At 51.7% G+C, this 20,372-nt stretch overlaps 1 protein-coding gene across 1 annotated transcript in view; it reads right to left on the reverse strand.

The window, feature by feature from the left end:
• Positions 1 to 3,742: 3,742 nt before the first annotated feature.
• CHFR (checkpoint with forkhead and ring finger domains) overlaps positions 3,743 to 20,372 on the reverse strand; it is a 27,205-nt gene continuing 10,575 nt past the window's right edge. The window contains exons 6-17 of the mRNA XM_077763613.1: positions 18,647 to 18,814; positions 16,691 to 16,850; positions 15,705 to 15,859; positions 15,452 to 15,614; positions 13,394 to 13,536; positions 12,134 to 12,250; positions 11,595 to 11,678; positions 10,820 to 10,890; positions 9,771 to 9,858; positions 6,900 to 7,007; positions 6,406 to 6,478; positions 3,743 to 4,954 (exon numbers count right to left, since the gene is read on the reverse strand). Of these exons, the coding sequence (XP_077619739.1) occupies positions 4,912 to 4,954; positions 6,406 to 6,478; positions 6,900 to 7,007; positions 9,771 to 9,858; positions 10,820 to 10,890; positions 11,595 to 11,678; positions 12,134 to 12,250; positions 13,394 to 13,536; positions 15,452 to 15,614; positions 15,705 to 15,859; positions 16,691 to 16,850; positions 18,647 to 18,814 (1,373 nt within the window). The 3' untranslated portion in view covers positions 3,743 to 4,911. The remainder of the gene's footprint in view (positions 4,955 to 6,405; positions 6,479 to 6,899; positions 7,008 to 9,770; positions 9,859 to 10,819; positions 10,891 to 11,594; positions 11,679 to 12,133; positions 12,251 to 13,393; positions 13,537 to 15,451; positions 15,615 to 15,704; positions 15,860 to 16,690; positions 16,851 to 18,646; positions 18,815 to 20,372) is intronic.

A 20,372-nucleotide genomic window follows, 5' to 3' on the forward strand; every position in this document is an offset into this window, starting at 1 on the left:
CCCCAGTCCTCCTTTCCCTGACAACTGCTTTCTGTCTCTATGGATTGGCCTATTCTGAGCATTTGATATAAAAAGAATCACACAATATGTGACATTTTGTGACTGCCTTCTCTTTCATTTAGCATAGGCTTTGAGATTCATTCATGTTTTAGCATGTATCAGAGCTTTGCTCCTTTTTACAGATGAATAATATTGGACTGTCTGGATATATCATATTTCGTTATCCATCCGTCAATGGACACATTCTAGAGCCTTGAGTGTGCTGGTCAATGTTCTAAGTGCGGGGGTTAGCTGGGGAGTGCAGGGTTAGCGGTCTCTCACCGGATCCCTGCTTCAGCTCAGCTTTATTCGTGTGGGGGAGACCAGCCCTTCAGAGCATAATTCATGTGAAGGAAATGGTGCCGGTCAGTGGGAGAGGCTGCCATTTACATCAGGTCATCATTCATTTGTTCACTTAATAAGTGGCCTGCTGTATTCCAAGTGCTATTCTAGACACTGTACACAATCCCTGCTCTCATGGGCACTGACATCCTGTCAGAGAACCAGACAACAGAAATACAAGACAGGAAGTGAGGAGTTCAGAAAAGGGCAGGTAAAGGGACGGTGTGGAGGCATGCTGCTATTCGAGATGGATGGTTTGTTCGAGCAAACACGTGAATGAAGTAAGGAGACATGCAGGTCACTGTGCGAAGTATTTCAGGCAAGGGAACAGCAAGGAGAGCCACGTCTTCCAAGATTTCTTTGAGGAAGTCCTAGTTGAGCTGAACTGCATGACGAGGAGGCAGGCATAGAAGCGTCTGGAGAAGAGCTTTACCAGGAAAGGAATCAGCGCATCCAGAATGGGAGGGGGTCTACGATGAGACTGAGGGGGCAAGCTGCATAGGGTCTGCCGGAGTAGTGGGAAGCCACTGGTGGGTTTCAAGCTCACCATCTTGAGAAGACAAACACAAAAGAAAAAATCAGAGTGCACACAGGTTAACAGAGAGGCAGCAAGGAGCCGCACCCTGTGCCACAGGGAAGATGCCCAGTAAAGTGATATCTAAGCTGAGTCTTTAAATTTGTCCGTGCACTCAACCACCAGACACCAGGCAGCCGACAACTATCAGATGCTTGTCCACGTCACATGTTTTGGCCAAGTATCCAACAGTGAAAAAGACAAGATGATACCTGCCCCGGATAATGGGGGGTGTGGTGGGGGCAGACAGACAGTAAACACACGTTTACTTTGCAGTAATGACAGGCACCAGGAAGAACACCCAGCAGGCTAACACCAGAATGGCCAGACAGAGGGCTGTGTGTGGTGAGGTGTCCAGGGAGCACCCTTTGAGCAGCATATCTGCACTGAGATCACCGTCTGTGCTCTGCAGCCAGGGTCGCTCTTCGATGGCCCAGATGTAGGAAGGCCCTGCAGGTGGGGTGGGCAGAAAGGGAGATTTTTCTGGGGGTGGGGCGGGGCCACCCAGCGCCAGGCCTTCCTGGGACACGATACTGTTATTCTTTGCTGTGTAACAAGCCACCCCAAAACATAGTGGCTTCAAACAACTACATTAGTTCTCACAGTTATATTGTAAGTGTTCTAACAAAATGACGTGACCTGAATTTGTAGCATTTACCAGTTTCCAGTGTGAACCCTCTCCCAGCAGGGCAGATTTCCAGCTACCAGGGTGAGGTCCACAAACGGAGGGTGGGCAGGGGTGCGCACCATCACAGAGAACCCCCGCCCAGCAGGCACCCTCGAGACACACTCAATGGTTGGGTGGAAGAAATTCATTGGGAAGGGGGGAGTCCCGAGTGCTTATTACCTTTGTCGTTAATGTAACTTACGAATTCCAAACTTGTTTGGTTTTTAAATGTCTGTGTTTAGGTGACTGGCTCACAACACTGCTGATGCCAGAACGATGATCTCCTGGGAGCTGGCGAGGCAGCTCTTCTGTAGGTCACCGGGGCTCGTGCTGTGGCCGGCCACCCTTCAGAACGGAGTCCCCCTCACCCTCCTCTCAATAGCCGGGACAGTGGCTGGCAGCAGGAAGGAGTGCACACGGCTTAGCTGTGCTGCATCAAGGACCGTGGGACTAACTGCATGAGTGTGCCTAGGCTCCTCCATGTGCCCCCCGCCCCCCCATGGGCTGGCATCTACGGGGGCGTAACCGAGACCCGCCCAGCACTCCTCCTGGCCTGGCCAGCAGGATTCCCGCTGGGGTCAGGCCTGGGCAGCCTGAGGTCTGGCTGCTGGGTCAAGCCCCAGAGCTGCTGTCCAGCAGCCACTCCTTCCTGGTGACAACGCTTGATGCTCCTCTTCCTCTTGCCTGAGGCCACTCCACCTGCCTGCTGAGTGCCGCCTGCCAGGTGGGCGGGAGGCTCTGCTCTGGCCCGTTAGTGACTAGGTCAGGGGCGGGTTTCCATTTGAACCAGTGGGGAAGTTCACGGCTTCTGCCTGCTGGAGGCTGAGGTCTAGAAGTTGCTACCGCAAACAGAGGGAGGGAAGGGTTCCCACGTGGTGCTCAGTCTCCCGCATCTAGCCACACTTGAATCCAGATCTGCGCTGGGCTTTCTAAGTCCAGCCAGCCCCCCATTCATTTTCTCCCTCCAGCCTGGAGGCTGGCTTCCTGCTGCTGGTGTCCCCCACGGCCATCCAGACTCAGAGCCGGGCTTCTCTGGGCCTCCTCTCTGCAGGCTGCATGCTGACCCTCTCCACCGCTTCGGTTTGGTTGCTTCCCGGAGGCGCAATCCGCCAAGGTCGCTCTGCCCCTCTCAGCTCTGGGCCAGTGAGCCTGACCCCATCAGCTCTGCTGGATTCTTGGCTGCACCCAGTAAGGCCTCCTCCCCTCACAGCCTGGAGTCGCAGGCCAGGCCAGGCTGCTGGGCAGCCCCTTAAGGGGGCACCACTGATAGAGACACAGGGAGGGTTGGCCCCTCTTCTGATGGGGACACCAGAGCCCCAGAGGGACACACTCGGGATGGGCTGGGGGAGGCCGTGGGAGGAGGAGGGGGCAGGCAGCAGAGACCCCGCCGGGCCTGCTCCAGGCTGGGGCCCACATACCTGGAGGCGAGCACACAGGTGAGATGCTGTCCACTCACACCAAGGCAGCCTGTGCCACCAGGTCAGACACAGGCTGGGCTCCAGCCCAACTGTAAGGTGGGCGGGAGGGTGTGGATGAACAGAAGAGTCATAAAAACATCATAAATACTGGCCACCCAGGACTGTAAAACAGCCCAGAGAGTAACTGCCCTGGTCCCCAAGCTCCCCACGAGCTAGAGCAGGCCAGCTCTGTGCTGACCTCCCACCCCTGTTAGGAGCGAGGAGCCCAAGTCCCACCAGAGCCGGCCCCGCCCTGCGGACCCAGCAACCCATCATGACATGTCCCCTCCCCTCAGGAGGAGCCACTGCAGACCAAGTAAATCCCATGCCCTTCTTAAACCTAGGCTTAGAGCTGGTAGAACGCTAAAGGGCCACATCTTTGCTCTTACTTTTCAGGAGAGAAGGGAGTGACGACGCGGAGGACAGGGCTCGCTCCTGCGCGGGCCACGCCCAGGACTTAGACACAAAGCCACAGCTTCAACGGGTGACCAAAAGGCTGTCATCTGGCATAGGACCCAAGAGATCCTATGCCTCTCCCCTCTTCCCGAGTACTTAGACCTGGGCCCCGCCTCGCGCTCGCCTGAGCGAGGCTGCAGATGGGACCCTGGGGAGCCAGGAGCAGGGAGCAGCAAAGGGCAGGAGCCCAGTGCACGGACAAGCGTGTAGGGAGAGAAACAGACACGGCTTGTTTATTAGAATACGGAAGGAGGCCTTTTCCACAAACAGCGCTGCTTCTCAGAGTCTGTATCAAGAGCAAGACAACAGTTGAAAATCCTATTCCTGAGAAGAAGCAAAAAGTTACAATTTTGCAAACAAAAATAACAGATGATTTCAACAAACGATAAAAAACTTTTTTTTAACAAAGAACAAAATTTCAAGTATCATTCCAGATGACATGGCAAACCCAACGAAGGAGACGAGGTCTCGCCCACAAGGTCCCCGGCACTCTCAGGGCAGGGGCCGCCCCAGGAGGGCCGGGGCACCCCGGGGCCGAGCTAGCCCAGCAGGGAACAAAGACCACGGGGCAGCTCAGCAGGGCCTGCGGCTGTGCCCATGGAGAGAGAAGCGGGCACCAGGGCTCTGCTCCACAGCAGGCTGAGGGTGGGAACGACCCACCTTACCCCCTTCTGGGACCGGGCCACGCGCCTAACGCTGGGGGTCTAGGGTTAGCGGTTCCGGACGTCTGATTTTTTCCTTTTTGTAATAAACAGAAACACGTTTATTCCTTCAAATCCCCTACTATCCCAATTTTAGTCAATTTGCAAATTATATATTATATTACTTGTGCTACAGTCTGTGATAAATCTTGCTAGAAGATCAGCACCAAACCTCTGATAAATACAAGCGCCTAGGAGCCGTGGCTCTCCCCGCGCAGGGCCTTCGCTGTGCCCACAGGCTGTAAGCCCTTTGCCCGCTTTCCCTTCAATGACAGGACCGTTCTGACAGACTTTCTTTTTTCTCCCATGAGAGCTTCCTTGAAGAGAGACGTCTGTCCTAGCCACAGTTTTGGGAAAGGTCCAAAGAGCAAACCTGAACGTCATCGTCTGAGCGCGAGGGGGCGGCTGATAGCAGTTCTTCTGGCTGATGGCGCTCTGGTGGCCCCAAGGCCAGAGGAGGGGCTGTTCGTGCCACCCCAGGCCTCTCAGGCCACTGTGGGGAGGGTGGGTCTCGCGCCACAAAAGAAAAAGCCACACTACAGTGCCGGATGTAGAGACCCCCAGCACTCCCTGGGGGACTGTAAAATGCCCTTAAAATGTTCGTATCCGGTATTTCCTGAACACACGGTCGCTGAATTCCACTACCCCCACGCCACCTTGGTGCCTCCTACATGCTCAGTTCTTGAACCTTGTCTGTTCACAGATATGATTGAATTTCCTGCAAGAAGAAAAAAGTCAAATTATACAAGTCGGCATCAAGAAGCATTCCAATAAGTGAATTTGGGGATCACATGCCGGAGGAGCTTGATGAGAAACTGATCGCGCACACGGGGTAGCTCACAGTGGCATGGCCTAATCCCACCAAAGGCATGAACCCCTACGGCAGCTTTCTTTTCCTTCTTAAATTTTAAAGCCAAACTTTCAATTTTTTTACTTTTTTAAGTCACACATTTTCGGGGGCACCTGGGTGGCTCAGTCGGTTGAGCATCTGACTTCGGCTCAGGTCATGATCTCGCGGTTCGTGGGTTCGAGCCCCACATCGGGCTCTGTGCTGACAGCTCAGAGCCTGGAGCCTGTTTCAGATTCTGTGTCTCCCTCTCTCTCTGCCCCTCCCCCGCTCATGTTCTGTCTCAAAAATAAATAAACTATAAAAAATTTAAAATAAGTCACACATTTTAGGTAATTTTCTTAGAGAAGAGACTCAAAGCTGTGCCAGTTCAAAATACCCCAGGCACCGTGGGCCACCGGGCAGGGCAGGACCAACAGACTCGCCCACTGGGTGCCAGTGCCACCACCTCCTTCTTTGTGATGAGCAGGGGATGCCCAGAGGAAGACCCATGTGCCCTTCCTATCCTTATCTGTGTCTTTATTAAGAAAGACTGGCTAGTTACTAGTAAAATCTCTTTCCCTATAAGGAAATGGTTTCCGAGACACTATCTATGCTCAAATAGAAAGCAAGGTGTTTATTCCACAGAATCAGTCCTCCAGGGAGCCTTCACTTGGGGCCTTATCTCCTGCATGATGGGCACAATGTCAGTAACTTTGATGTGAACCACAAGTGACTGGGGAATCACAGTAGCCTCAAGAAGCATCAATCCATGAGGTTGATTTACACGACACCTCACCTATGGTTTGAAAGCGCAGATAAACTCACATCTGCAGATGAGCCCGTGTGGCAATGCAGATGTCACTGGAAGTAGGACAGTGCCCAGTGACAGCCGCCGAGTTAGAGCCAACACAGACCTGTGCTCACGGCACCAAACGCAGACTCGGGGCAGCGGCATGTACACAGGCCGGAAGTTCTCAGTGACCACGGCCACAGAGTCACAAAGCACTAATCCTCCAAGGTGTCAGTGGGAACAACAGGTGTGTTCATTCTGCAGACACAGAGGTAACGTCTGCATGCAAACGCTTCATGAAATGAGAACAGAAGAGCAGAGTTTTGAAACAATAACACTAGGACTTTATACAAACAGAAGTAAATGACTATATTTACAAGTAAATAGTTAACTAGTTCATGAAGATCTCTAAAAGCTGAGGTATCAACTTGGCCAAAACACTTAAAAGAAATAAAATCGCCTTCCTGGTAGGAAAACGGGGGTCTGCCTTTCTGCAGGGGGCCACTCTGGCGCCCTCCCCGGCCCTGGTTGTCCGGCGCGTCTCACTCACATCGCGTGGTGGGCCTTCACCTGAGTGCGGCAGTTGCGGCCCCAATAGCAGTCAGGACGGGATGTTACAGCCACTGGGGAGAGAAAAAGTCATGTGTGTGTAATACACAGCCGATCACAAACACAGCTAAGCCAATTTAAGTAAAGACCCAAAGAGAAACAACTACAGTTGTAGCATTCTGTCACACTTTATAACTAGTTTCCTTGCATGTTCTAAGATTCCAAGGGGAAAAAACAGTTTAATTGAAAGCCCAACTTAGGAAATAAGACTTCTACAATGGTCTATAGGTTGTTTTTGTGAATCTTGTTTTAGAAACGTGTGTCACGGCCAACAGGCCCAGAACCTGAGCTAACTCGGGGTCGAGGATGGCCTGGGAATAAGCATGGCTGTCAGGCAGCCCATCTTCCCTGTCTTGTCCCTGCTGATACCCACTGAGAACGCAGAAGCCCATCTAGACTAGACAGAGCTGAGTCGGGGGGTGAGGGACTTCTTACCTGGCAACTCGGAAGCAGGAATGTTCTGCCGATATTGGTAGGTCAGCTCTCGGAAGCTTCTCAGGCCACAGCAGTAACAGAGTACAGTGTTCCCTGTGATTCTGTAATCTGGAAGGACACAGCCTCATGTGGGCATGGCAGCCATCAGGCTGCGTCATGTTTCCAGAGCAGCAGAACAGCTGTGGCCTCCTGCAAACCAGTGGGTAACCAGTGCGCCGACCCATAGATGGGGTAGAGACAATGGGCCAGACTCTCAGAAAACAAGAACAAAACCAATCTCGATACCAACTGATTTCCTCACAGCAAAATAATTCCACTTGGGTAAAAAATTCAAACACTTTAAAAATCCAAAAAAGTAGCAGTGGATTCAGTTAAGCGTCCAACTTTGGACTTTGGCTCAAGTCATGATTTTACAGTTGGTGAATTCAAGCCCCACATGGGACTCTGCTGGCAGCATGGAGCCTGCTTGGGAGTCTCTCTCTCCCTGCTCTCCAGCCCTCCCCGCCTCCACTCAAGCACACAAGCTCGCACGCGCGTGCTCTCTCTAAGTAAATAAATAAGCTTAAAAAATAGAGCATTTTAAAAAAATCATAATAGAAATAAAAATTTTAAAAAGTACTAAGAGGAATGAGTATTATTTTTCTCTTGAGCTATCATGTCACAAGAATGGACCTATAAATCTGACTACTGACAACTTAAACACCACAATGGAAACACATGTAACAAAGGTGAGATCCTTTTTTTTTTTTTTTTAAACGTTTTTTTTATTCATTTCTAGGAGAGAGAGAGAGACAGCGCGAGCAGGGGAGGGTCAGAGAGAGAGGGAGACACAGAATCTGAAGCAGGGTCCAGGCTCTGAGCTGGCAGTCAGCACAGAGCCCGACGCGGGGCTCGAACCCACGAACCGCGAGATCATGACCTAAGCGAAAGTCGGATGCTTAACCGACTAAACCACCCAGGCGCCCTAACAAAGGTGAGATCTTAATAAAATAGTGGAAAAGCACATTTGCCACATAAGCAACAATATGTGACACCTTTAAATGACAAAGATATCCTACCAACCCGTACCCTCAAATCCAAATAGACTAATATAAGTATGGGCCAAGGTCACAGACAAGCCAACGAACCATAAAACAAAAAGATCTTCAATTCTCCGAAGAGTCAAACACAGGCAGATAAACCAATGATACATCCCAGTTGCCTTGTCTCTATTTACGGGTAAACTCAGGGCAGAAGGGCTCAGGAAGATGCTGAGGCACGTTCTTCGGGGGGAGGGAGGGACAGCAAATATGGCAAAGTCTCAACTGTTCATACCACTGTCTAACAATTTACTTATTTATCCTGATGGAACGATTTTCCTAACCTACCATCTTGTATGCTCTGCAGCCGCAGTGCTTATTCAGATAGCGGAAAGGGGAGAACCACCTAAATATCCTATAGTAATGATCTGGTTAAACAAACGATGATACTAGAATACTATACAATAAAAATCAAGGTAGGGGTGCCTGAGCGTCCAACTCTCGATTTCGGCTCAGGCCATGATCTCGTGGTTTCGTGACCTCAAGCCCCGAGCTGGGATTCTTGTTCTCTCTCTGTCCCTTCCCCACTTGCACTGTCTCAAAATAAATAAACTTGAGGGGCACCTGGGTGGCTTAGTCGGTTAAGCGTCCGACTTTCGCTTAGGTCATGATCTCGCGGTTCGTGGGTTCGAGCCCCGCGTCCGGCTCTGTGCTGACAGCTAGCTCAGAGCCTGGAGCCTGTTTCGGATTCTGTATCTCCCTCTCTCTCTGACCCTCCCCTGTTCACGCTGTGTCTGTCTGTCTGTCTCTCTCTCTCCTAGAAATAAATAAAAAAATATTTAAAAAAATCTTTTTCTATAATTTTCGTTATTAAAAAATGCCTTTTCCCCTTCATTCTCTTCTTCCTGATAATTTCCTTCCACTTCTCATTACCAACATTATATATGTTTTTATTGTGTCTCAGCATTTGACATGAGGTTGTTTATNAAAATAAATTTAAAAATATTAAAAAATAAATAAATAAATAAACTTGAAAAATAATCGAGGTAAAGAACTTGACATAAAAAGGGTCCAAGGAATACTGCTGAGTGAACAGCACGTGTGGTAGGGTTTCATTTGTGAGGACCACAACCGTGTCCACGTGTGGCGGGGGCACAGGCCGTGTGGTGTGACCACTGGGTCCTCAGAGGGTGGGATCCCCCATGATTTTCTCTTTATGCACTGTGCTTCCCATCACTCACATGTCTTTCTGGGCCACGCATGCAGCAGTCACTAAGAAGCTAATGAAGCTCAGGCCCGGGTGACAGACCGGGCGCCCCGAGGGCTGTGGCGGCACAGAACCCCTGAGACATTTGTGAGAACGCATCTGCTGAGGAGGATTCCCGGCAGCTTTTGAAGCCTTCCATAATGTATGTCTTAGAAAGGAAAGTCATTTGCTGATTCTTCTGCACCCTCCCTGAGTGACAAAAACCACATGTCACAATGTCCTGGGCAGCCCTGGGAGACGGGCCAAGCCGGCACCGAGTCACCAGCACAGCAAGTGAAAGTCCCACAAGGACCCTGAAGGCTTGAGAACCACTGGCTCCAGAATCTGATCGATGCCAAGACGCGGGGTCACAGTCTCTTCAGCTGTGTCCCTCCCTCCAACCGGGCAGAAAAGATGCTAGAATATGTAACATGGGCTCAAATCCTGAAGTGCTGGTGCCTGTCTGCCCCCCCCCGCCCAGGGTGGGTGGAGGGGGAGGGTGTGCACACAGGAAGGCGGCCTGGAACTCTCCTCCCCAGAGGCGGCAGCGACCACTGCAAACACACCGCCGCACCAGCGAGGGGAAGGCAGGGGCGACGCGCTTACCTGACAGCAGAAATACCCCCCTCTGCAGAGCCACGAGGCTTTCAGTCAACATGTTTTTCCACGTCAAACCCCTGGTTGCCAGGTAATTCTGGGATGAGAAAGAAGGGCATTCTTAGAAATACTAGCTCAGAAAACAAAATGCCAAAATGACAATAAAGTGAACATTTCATAAAAGGCCCTAGCAGGTGGGTGAGGCCACAGCACAGGCAGGCTAAACACGGCAGGGCTGTGCAGCGGGCCGTTGCGAGGGCTTCCAGAACCGCAACACAGGAGGACCAGGATGCCCGGGACCCGGCAACACACTCACAAGCTAGTCTGCAAGGGCTCTCGGCCGAGATGCTTTGTCGGAGCCTCAGAAGGAAGGCTAGCTTCTGAACTCTGAACGCACGAGTTACCACATTCTCTCCAAAGTTCTGCAGACACTCCGAGCACAGGAGCGGGGGCGGGGGGGAGGGGATACCCAATCTTGGCCGGGGCTGCCCTAGTGCAGCAGCAGACCCCTGACCACACGGAAAGGAAGCTGAGGTTTTGGATCTACCTTTTGCTCTCGGCTCTTTTGTGCGGACCTACAAGAGAGCAGCACGTGGACATCTAACCAGAGTGAGCGGGGCCAAGTGGCCTGCCACACAAGTCCTGCGTGTGCAACACTGCATACGCGGGATACAGGCACCACTCCCGCCAAGAGAATGGCGTGCACATCAAACACTCCAATTCTAAGAGCCATGTCAGCTTCCTAAGACACGGGAAGGACAATGTCAGAGAGGAGGAAGCCAGAGAGAGGCCCAAGTTCTAGCAGAGGGCCGGCCCAGCCCCCACCCAGACCCTGAAACTGCGTGGAGCACGCAGGCACTGGAGCCGACACGTGTGCACTCATGGCATGATGGGTGTGCAGGAAAGAACTATTTCTTAGAAGACGGGGACACACAGGAAAACACCAACGTGGTACACTCAGCAGCAGGGCTGGTCAGAGCCATGGGGAGAGCTGAAAGCCTCCTGGGGGCCTCTGCTGGGCCTGAGCCCCACCCGCACCTGTACGTGAAATCCATTACCTTCAGGACGTCTGACTCATAGTGATTGTTGCTCAGAACCCCGTCGAGACACCTGTCACCCAGGTCCAGCTCTGCCAAATGGAAGGAAGCAAAGACACCATCTTAAATTCTATGAAAATATCATTCACGAACAACTAAGATAAGCAAATTTCCTTCCTTACAGAGTCCAGAAAGAATAAGAAGTTCCATGATAAAATACAGTGTTAGAAACAGAACAAGTAAAATGACGTGAGGTCCATTCCTTCCTGAAATGGACGGTGGTGCACCTGGCCTGGCGCTGTGGAGTCTGAACGCCACAGCCAGACAGGGCGTTTCTGTTGGCGGTGTTCCTTGCACATAAGGAAGCCCTCCTGACTGAGCTCAGTAGCCTGTAGTGTTGTTATTTACTGCCTGCTTCTGAGCTAGCACAGAGGGACCCTCCTAAATGGCAAACATAAGGGGTGCCTGGGTGGCTCAGCTGGTTGGGCGTCCGACTCTTCATATCAACTCAGGCCATGATCTCACGGTTCCTGAGATCTCACCCCATGCTGGGCTCTGCCCTGTGGGGTGGGGCCTGGCTGGGATTCTCTTTCTCCCTTCCTCTCTCTGCTCTTTCCTCACTCTTGTATGCACACTAAGAAATTAAATAAACATTTAAAAAAATAAATGTCAAACATGTGAGAAGAAGATAGGTAATCTGTGGCCACCAATGGTGGCCTCCCTTACGTCATGCCACGCTACCCCTCCCCCCAAATGCAGCAAGAGAACATGCAGAGAGCTGAAGGGCCGGCATTACCACAGAATGGGGCCAGGCAGCCAAGGCAGCCAGGCCGGGCGCAGCCCCAGTACAGGTGGCAGAAAGGCTGCAGGCAAACAGCACCTGTGGACACAGCACGACCACCAGTCAGGCCATTTCAGTGAGAAGTAAAGTCACATAACCATTAAATAAATGGCAAAGTCAATTTTAACAGCGATCCCAGAACTGGAAATTAAAGCACCGTATTTCACCTGTCACATTTACAAGTGACACATTATGGGAATACGCTGATCCTGATGTGGCTACAAAGGTCAGATGCAGACTCCAGGAGGAGGGCCACCCACACACGGACACCCGGTGCATGAAGGGGTGGGCCATCAACTGCCAGGAAAAGATGGTCATTCGATATGGTTGTACACGCAACTGAGTATGCAGATGAGGCAACAGACCCCCATCTTCACAGCACACTGGGTACAGTCGGCAACACTCTGCGACCTGAGCCTAGAAGCACACACAGGAGAGGCTCTGCGGTGGAGACGCCGCTCAGGCGGCCAGCGTCCGCGCGCGCCCTTACTCACACTGCTGGGGGGCGATGCGGGGGTCCTGCTCACGTTCTGCCCTCCGGTCGGGCATGGGCTGGAAGCAGCAGGTGCATATGGCATGGCTGCCTTGCAGGGCGCACACGTAATCCTGGGCTGCGGAACAGACAGGACGTTCAGGCCGCACACATCGGGACACAGGCAGAAAGAGCAGATTAGACACACGTCTAGGGGAGTGGCTAGGAAGGGACACACGGAGACACATCCACAGGAGAACCCTGGGAGAACTCACACTTGTTTTCCTAACGGCCGAACAGTAGTCCACATTTTAAACAGAATGAAAAACAAACAAAAGTGGTATTTCAGTTCAACAGTTACAGCAAGATTTCAAAGATCACTTGAAGATTTTCTACCGTTTCCTTGGGCCATAAAGCACACACCGTAAGGTAACAGACCAAGTTCTATATTTAGAACTCTATTATGTCTCTTCCAAATAAACAAGTGACAGGCCTGATGGGCATGACTGGCTGACCCCACCACTCCCTGCAGAGTGGTGTCTACACAGCCCAGCCTCGAACCCTCAGTGACCACACAGAAGCTCCATCTATGCACGTTCATCTGCTACAGGCACATCCCACCGGGGACTTCCTGTCTGAAAAGGACACCGCGCCTGTGGAGTGGCAGAGTCGGGAGGTGACCAGGCACCACACTGCCCATATCTCTGTCCACGGGGGAGGCTGCAGAACCCATGGAGAGAACGTCATGGTGGATGGCCTCGACGCGGCTCTGGGTCACAATCCTGGGTCAGTGGCCTTATGACAGGCTCAGGCCCACATCAGCTAAGAAAACCGGGCCCTACCAAAGAATGGCCAGGGCCAAAAACATGGATCTCACATGTTCTCTTTCCCTTTCTCGATGGCACCCGAGAACCCGCCACTGGGCGGAGCTCAGGGTGGCTTTGACAACACCACAGCCTGGGGCCGAGAAGCCAAGGTCTCATTGAGGGGCCCAAGTAGGAGAGTCATTTCAGCTTTAGCAAGCAGCCCTGGGGATGCCAGAGCCCAAAGCAGCAGACTGGGGGTTCCACGTGTTAGAATCACGACTGATCCCCAGGGCGGTCCCAGAAGCGGAGATCCACAAGAGAACAACTTAACTCTCTGGTTTCTTAACCCACAACAGAATACGAGCAGCAACAAGGTAGGAGAGGCGGTGCGGCAAGGGAGGCAGCGACCAGAGTGGGGCGGAAGACAGGCAGTAGCTGGAAGGAACCACGGCGGTTTGGAAGGCACGGTGTCTCACCTGTCGTGACGCTGGTGGACGTGGATGGTGCGTCCCCAGGAGCCTGGGCTGCCCCTGGCTCACTGCCAGGACCCGGGCAGGGGAGGGGCTGGCCCGCCTGCCTCCGGTACTCAGGGCACTGTCTGCACATGATGTACGGCTGGCTGCAAGGAAAGCACACGGGCACCTGGAGTGCGGAGAAGCAGTGAGCCCCGCTTTGCGCACGTTGTGGGTGGTGCCAAGGCCCTCAGCCCCAATGACCAGAGGAGATCCAGATCCCAAGCCTGGAGGCCCTCAGCCCTCAGCCCTCCTTCACGCCTCAGCTCTGCATCTGCTGCCGCCCAGTGTGTGTGACGGGGAGAGATGGCACATCCCTGCTGGGCACCCGGTCACTGCTCGTGCTGGGACAGGGAGGGCTCCGTTCCTTGCTACCTGCTGGCTCCCCTCTGCCATAAGGTTTCCAGAGACCCTCACCCCTCAGTGGCTCCTAGGGTTCGGACACACGTTTTGCCCAACCCGACTTCGGGCACAGCATCCCTCAGAGCGTGGACTCTCAGTCCCCACAGTGGGCAGGACCCACCCTCACAGGTTTGATGCTGGGCAAGCTGTGAACTCCGCCCAGAGACGCATTCGGGCCCGTCACCCTGGACACCTAAGAAACCACATTGAAATCGGAACAAAATGTGCCACGGTTGAATGCTGCTGTCCTCCAGGGGATTCCTGGCCGGCCAGGACAAGCCCTGCACCACCTAGCTCTGTGCACCTCAGCTGAGCTTTCCAAAAACTGCAGACAGTTAACCAAAAAAGAACCCACAGGAAAAGTATACATAGACTCTCCCCTCCTCTCAGAGAACGCCTTCCTGTGCCTGCCGCCAACGGTAGGAGCCAGCGAGGGAAGAATGGGGAAGACGTAACTAGAAAACAACCGGTGAGAAGACACTCGACCTCATTTCAGAACGAGATGACCCTCATGTCGGGCCACGCCGACTGTCAGCGGGGTTTCCTGACATTCCTCCACAAACCCCAGAGGCCATCACTAGGGCCCCTGTGACAGGGGTATGATGATACAGATGCCAGGTCCAGCAAAGTGCCTTCCCGGCCAGGCTCTCTGAGCTGAGGCACCTCTGTGAGCTGGCTGGCCGTGTGCCCAGAGCTGGGGTCCGTTCCCCAGCACGGCCTCTCCAGTCAGAGTGCGGGAAACAGCACAGAGATGCATTTTTAAGCGTATCGCTTTTTACTTGGTTAATAAAGGAAATACAAAAGACTACATATAGGAGTTGCCAGAAGGATACAGGATAAAATGGTCACACTACAGTGTTTTTATTACTTTCTGCTTCACCGTTATGTCCTAAATTTTACAAAAAGAAACAAAAGATAATAAATTCAAATGTTTGATTTTTGTCTTTCCAAATGTCACGACCTCCACCCAAAACTCAGACTGTGGTCTTCTGAGTCCTCAAACAGCAGCATCCTACAGCAAATAAAATCAGGTCTGCCGGAATCCCATCCTCTTAGCCAGGTGACTGAGGCTCTTCCGCAGTAATATCCTGACAAATGACGATAGTGCAGCTCAACACTGTAGGACTCTGGTCACCAGCTGAGCTAGGGGCAGTGTGCTCACGAGGGACGAAGAACACTTTAAATCCCAAACCCATCGTAGCTAGTACATCAAGGCACCTGAGGAAGTGTCAGTAGATAACAAGCGATGGGTTACGGTAGTCATTTCCTAACAGGCGTCAGTCCATCCATTGCCCCATGTACCCTAAGCTTACACAGGCTGTCCAGCCATTACATCTCACTAACATGGGAAGTAAGGGGAGAGACAACAACAGAAGAGAATAAGCGTTGCAGGTACACCCGAGAAGGGAAGAGGGTGCTGGAAAAGGCGAGTGGCAAATACGNNGCTGCCTGGCTGAGCGGCCGTACTCAGCCGGCGCCCACCCCACCCTCACCACGCCCGAGGCGGGCAGTCCCTAGCTGACGTCACACCTCAGAAGGCAGACCGCTCACGAGCCGGGGTGCTCAGTGCAGACCCGGGCCCCAGCCCCGAGCGCCGCCCAGAGCCAGGCATGAGCTCACCTAACGTCCGAGGACTCGCTGTCCACATCTGACAGCTCCAGCAGGTCCTCGGAACTGCCCTCCTCGTCAGAGAAAGACCTTCTGACTTTGGGCTGCAGCATGTCTTGTGTGATCTTGTTCCTGGCAGCCATGCTCCGCACATCTTCCTCGCTGCGGCTCTTGTCTGGAATTTGAAGGACACGGCTCTGTTGACCAAGGGACCTCCGGAGAGACACCCCGACGTCTCCAGGAGCTGGGTGAATTCCCCACTTGCCTGGGTGCTGGAGAAGGTACGCCTCCACCAGGTTGTTCAGGATGTGGTTTTTACAGATCCTCTCCACCGGGCAGCGGCAGGTGGGGCAGAAGGCGGAGCGCTCCATCCAGCCCGAGTAGCAGGCGGCACAGAAGGTGTGCATGCACGGCTGCAGGCTGAGGGCACAAGCACAGGGCTTCAGATGCCCCCGCAGAGCACTGGCAGGTGGAGCGTCTGTCTGCCACACCACAGCCAGGCCCCCAGACGCCAGGGCACATGTTCCCAGACGCAGGGACCCCAGTTCACACCGTCTCTTTCCCAGAGGAGGACATGGCCTCACTCAGGCTGTGGGGCAGTTACAAATTACCCACCCACCAAGCTCACTTGCCCCAGCAGAGCCTCGAACCCATGCTTCTCCGGGCAGGGTGGGGCGAAACCCGCCCTGCACACGGCGCTCACTGTGGCAGGGTCTGCATGCTCTGCCAATAGACTGGGAATGTCACCTGCTTTCCACAAGCCATGTGAGAAACAGTTCCCCTGCAAGAACAGCTTTCACCCTGAACTACTTTAACTCCGTCCTTGTTAATTAAAAGAAACCGGAAGTGACCATCTGTGCTCTGGGAGGAACAGTAAAGCAGGTTGTGACTCCAGGAGTGTCAGGAACCAGGACACCAAACGCGAGAAAAGCCTGCATGTAAGTGGAGACTCAGGCTCTCACTCTTAAGACCCCAGAGAAAAGCCAGGAGAGGGCTCTCCCTAAGCCACTCCTGGGTCCTCATTTGGGGGCATTCCCTCTGCTGACAACACCCCCTTAAAGCTCAGCACAGCTCTCCTGTTCTGCGTCAGAGGTGCACCTGGCCTCTTGGGTCTGACGTTACCATGTGGACCCAGGCTGCCGTCACCTCCCCTCGCAGGCTCTTCTACAGCCACAGTTAGCAGGGCCAGGTTCTCGGCTCCCCCCAAGCCTGCATCGCTCCTGCAGGGCCCTGCCCCGGCAGCGGGCATACCTCACGCAGTCGTGCAGCAGGTCCTGGCAGATGATGCATGTGAGCGTCTCCTCCATTTTGTCTGGCTTCACGGCCTCGGGTCTGACACCCCCAAGGGTGGTGTGGGGGCCTCCACACTGGTCTGCAACCAGCAACTGCAGGCTCAGCTCAGCCTCCTCCTCTGTGAGAAAGGGGCACATTCCCACCATCAACCAAGGAAGAAAGAGACACTTGGCCTTTTTGTTTAATGAACACCTTAACCCGTGGACAGAAGAAGATACAGCCCTCACCGCTGTTTGTATTTTATCACTTATATTTTCAACTTTATTTTGAGACACAGCGTGTGACTGAGGGAGGGGCAGAAAGAGAGGGAGAGTCTCAAGCAGCCTCTGTCCTGAGAGTGTGGAGCTCGAAACAGGACTGGAACCGACGAGCGATGAGATCATGACCTGAGCCGAAGCTGGATGCTTAACTGACTGAGCCACCCAGGCGCCCCTGGTGTTTGTATTTTAAAGGGCCTTTTTAAGAAGGTCTAAAATAAGCCTCAAGTTCCAACACATTTAAGTTTCCTTTTAAAAGAACAATGATATAAAAAGAGGCATTCTGGATACATGGCTAAAAAATAAAGATCACTTGTCACACAATATTTGTGTATAATCACTGTTCGTTTAAAAAAAAACATGACTTGTGTATACACTGAAAAATAAAGACTCTCTGATGTTACCAAGAGCTTTCAATATTTTTTTTCCTTTTCTTCTGCTGGTGTTCTATAGTGCTCATAGAATAATTTTTATTTTTAATGAAAGAAATACTTCCCCATAATTTACAAAGTCAAATATTAAGAGGGTAGCAGCCCTCTGCCCTGGCCTGTCCTCACCTTCAATCTCCCTCCTCTGAGGAAACTACTTTCATGTTTTTGGGTGTTTCTCCTCACATGGACCTCCAGGTTTCTGAACTGTAATGCCATGTCGAGGCTGAGTGATTTTACACATCACCTCCTGTATCTATTAAGGCAGAGAAGGATTCTGCTCCCTGGGCCCCATTCACTATATTATCATAACACAATTGTTGGTTTGGTATGTCGTATTTACGCTGTTATGCTCAGGTAAATATTCACTGCTGAGCCAAAGAGTACCCCAAAATTAAGTTTTCTTCCTTCAACAATTTTTCATTTTTGCTGGAGTAAAAAAATGGCCTCATTTGTATACTTACTTTTTTATGTACTGTTGCTGATTCTTTCCACACCCTCCTCAAGCCAGTCAATTCAATTTTCCACTTAACACATCCAATATTCTAGACTCTTCCCCTGGGGTCCACACCCCTTCCAGAGCCGCCCTCCCCGCCTCACTGCTCCAACCGCAGGCTGCTCTCCGGCCTACAACACAGCCACTGTCCCATTACACGTTCCCAAGTATCTTTTGCAATCTTTTTAACATTGGCTTTTTAAGAGTACATTTTTCTCTAAGTTACCTTTTTTTTCCAAATCGTTATTTATTTTGAGAGAAAGCACGCACGCACAAGCGGTGGGGGGGGAGGCAGCGGATCCAAAGTGGGCTCTGTGCTGCCAGCAGGGAGCCCCACATGGGGCTCGAACCCACCAACTGTGAGATCATGACCTAAGCCAAAGTTGGACACTTAACTGACTGAGCTGCCCACATGGCCCTCTATAAATCACCTTTAAAAAGAAGGTTAAAACTATGACTGAAAGACAACATATTCTTAAAAACTGATGGAAAAAAAAACAAAAACTGATGGCCGTATCAGGACAGAATTGCAATTCAGAATGCACTGCTTCCAGACCGTGAGTATAACCCCATAGTAAGTATGGTTCAACCCCGATGCTGTCTACAGAGAAAAAGGCTCAGATTTCCATTCTGAACATGCTGAGGCATCTGCAAGTGCAGAGGAAGAGGTCCTGTCAGGAGAGGCTCAAAACTACTCCAGGGCCAGAGATACACAAAACCATGAGGCTCTGACCTGCTTTCATTCTCTTCGTGACGGGCTCCGAACCCTCTTGGTCCCAGGACCCTGGCTGAGAGAAGGGCGCTCCTTCTTTCTCTGGGAGAACCAAGGGCAAGGTGGGGGTTTCAGCATCTGCCACAGATGGACCACATTCTTTTGGGGAGATGCCTGCATCTCTGAAGCCTGTAAGAAGGACAAACAAGAGAGGTTCGTTTGTCTTTTAATCTGTGAGAGAGAGAGAGAGAGAGAGAACGAGCACGTCAGCAGGGGAGAGGGGCAGAGGGAGAGAGAAAGAATCTCAAGCAAGCTCCAAGCTCAGCTCAACACAGAGCCCAACACGGAGCTTGCTCCCACAACCCTGGGATCACGATCTGAGCTGAACTGAAGAGTTGCGTAACTGACTGTGCTACACAGGCGCCCCAACAAGAAAGGTTCTGATTTGTGCAGCCTTGGAAGGAAAGGGTACGGCAGGTAAAGCATCACAGGTTCAAACCACGTCTAGGTATACCAAGATGCCATGTTCTCAATAACGTACACACAGAAACGCTCAGCTCCCATCTCTGAAGTGCATACGTGCCCACTATCGCACTCAGTGCAGCTGGGGCAAGCGGCACATTCACTGGGAAAGAAATGCAGAGGTGTCTGACTGGGACCAGCTGTGGAACGTTCAGTCTACACAGGGCCAACACACGTGCTGGCGATCCTGGGACGCTCACTGCGCTGTACACTCCGCTGGCACAGGACACACAGAGAGGCCTCTCAGAACAGGGACGCAGCAGGCTTCAGACTATAAGGAGATGAAGGCCAGACAGGGATGCTGTGTGTGAACTGTTTCCCAAGGAGTCATGAATTTGAACGAGCCTGATAGAAAGGTAAGGAAATTTCCTAATAATCTTTATCTTAAAAAAGGCCTAGTGCATAATACCAAACTACAGTACACACACGATCTTCAATACTTAAGTGGTAAGTGTTGTTATTTTGAAAATGGAAGAAACTGCCCCACAGCAGCCAAAAGAAAAAAGTTAGAATTGTTTGGGGAGCAAATCAGTTTGTGCAGCAAGGGAAGAAGAGGGGGCTTCCTGGATGGGTGCTGCTCTGGTTCTCACTCCCACCACGGACTTAAGGGCCTTCGATGCTCAGTCAAGCTTCCCCTTCCAGAACGAAGATTATGATGATGGGACTCTCCAACAGACCAATGGTGAGGATTAACCTAAAACTTATAAAAGCACCTGGCACCAAATCTCAGTTAGCCGGCTGGTTATTCTTTGAGTATGGATACACAGAAGCGTGCAGATAGAAAAATTCCCCCAGCTTTTCACAGTAGGGGCTAAGCTTTCCATCTGACTGGCGTACAGCAAGATTTTGTTTATGCTTCTATTTTCTTAATTGCACAATATATAAATGCACTATCCTTTCATGGTGGAATCAACAATTCTATGTGTACACACACAAGTCACATTTTCTTCATCCATCCATCGAGGGATTCTTAGGTTGTTTTTGAGTCTTTGGCCTTTGTGAATAGGCTGCAATGAACATGAGGTGCAGACATCTCTTTGAGACCATGATTTCACTGCCTCTGAATGTATATCCAGAAGTAAGATTATTGGACCAAATGGTAGTTCTACTTTTTATTTTATTTTTATTTTTATTTTTTTTTAATATTTTTTATTTATTTCTAGGAGAGAGACATACAGACAGACAGCGTGAGCAGGGGAGGGTAAGAGAGAGAGGGAGTACCAGA

The sequence above is a fragment of the Crocuta crocuta genome, unplaced genomic scaffold, assembly GCF_008692635.1.
Source record: "Crocuta crocuta isolate KB4526 unplaced genomic scaffold, BGI_CrCroc_1.0 scaffold114, whole genome shotgun sequence".
In the NCBI taxonomy this organism is placed as follows: Eukaryota; Metazoa; Chordata; class Mammalia; order Carnivora; family Hyaenidae; genus Crocuta; species Crocuta crocuta.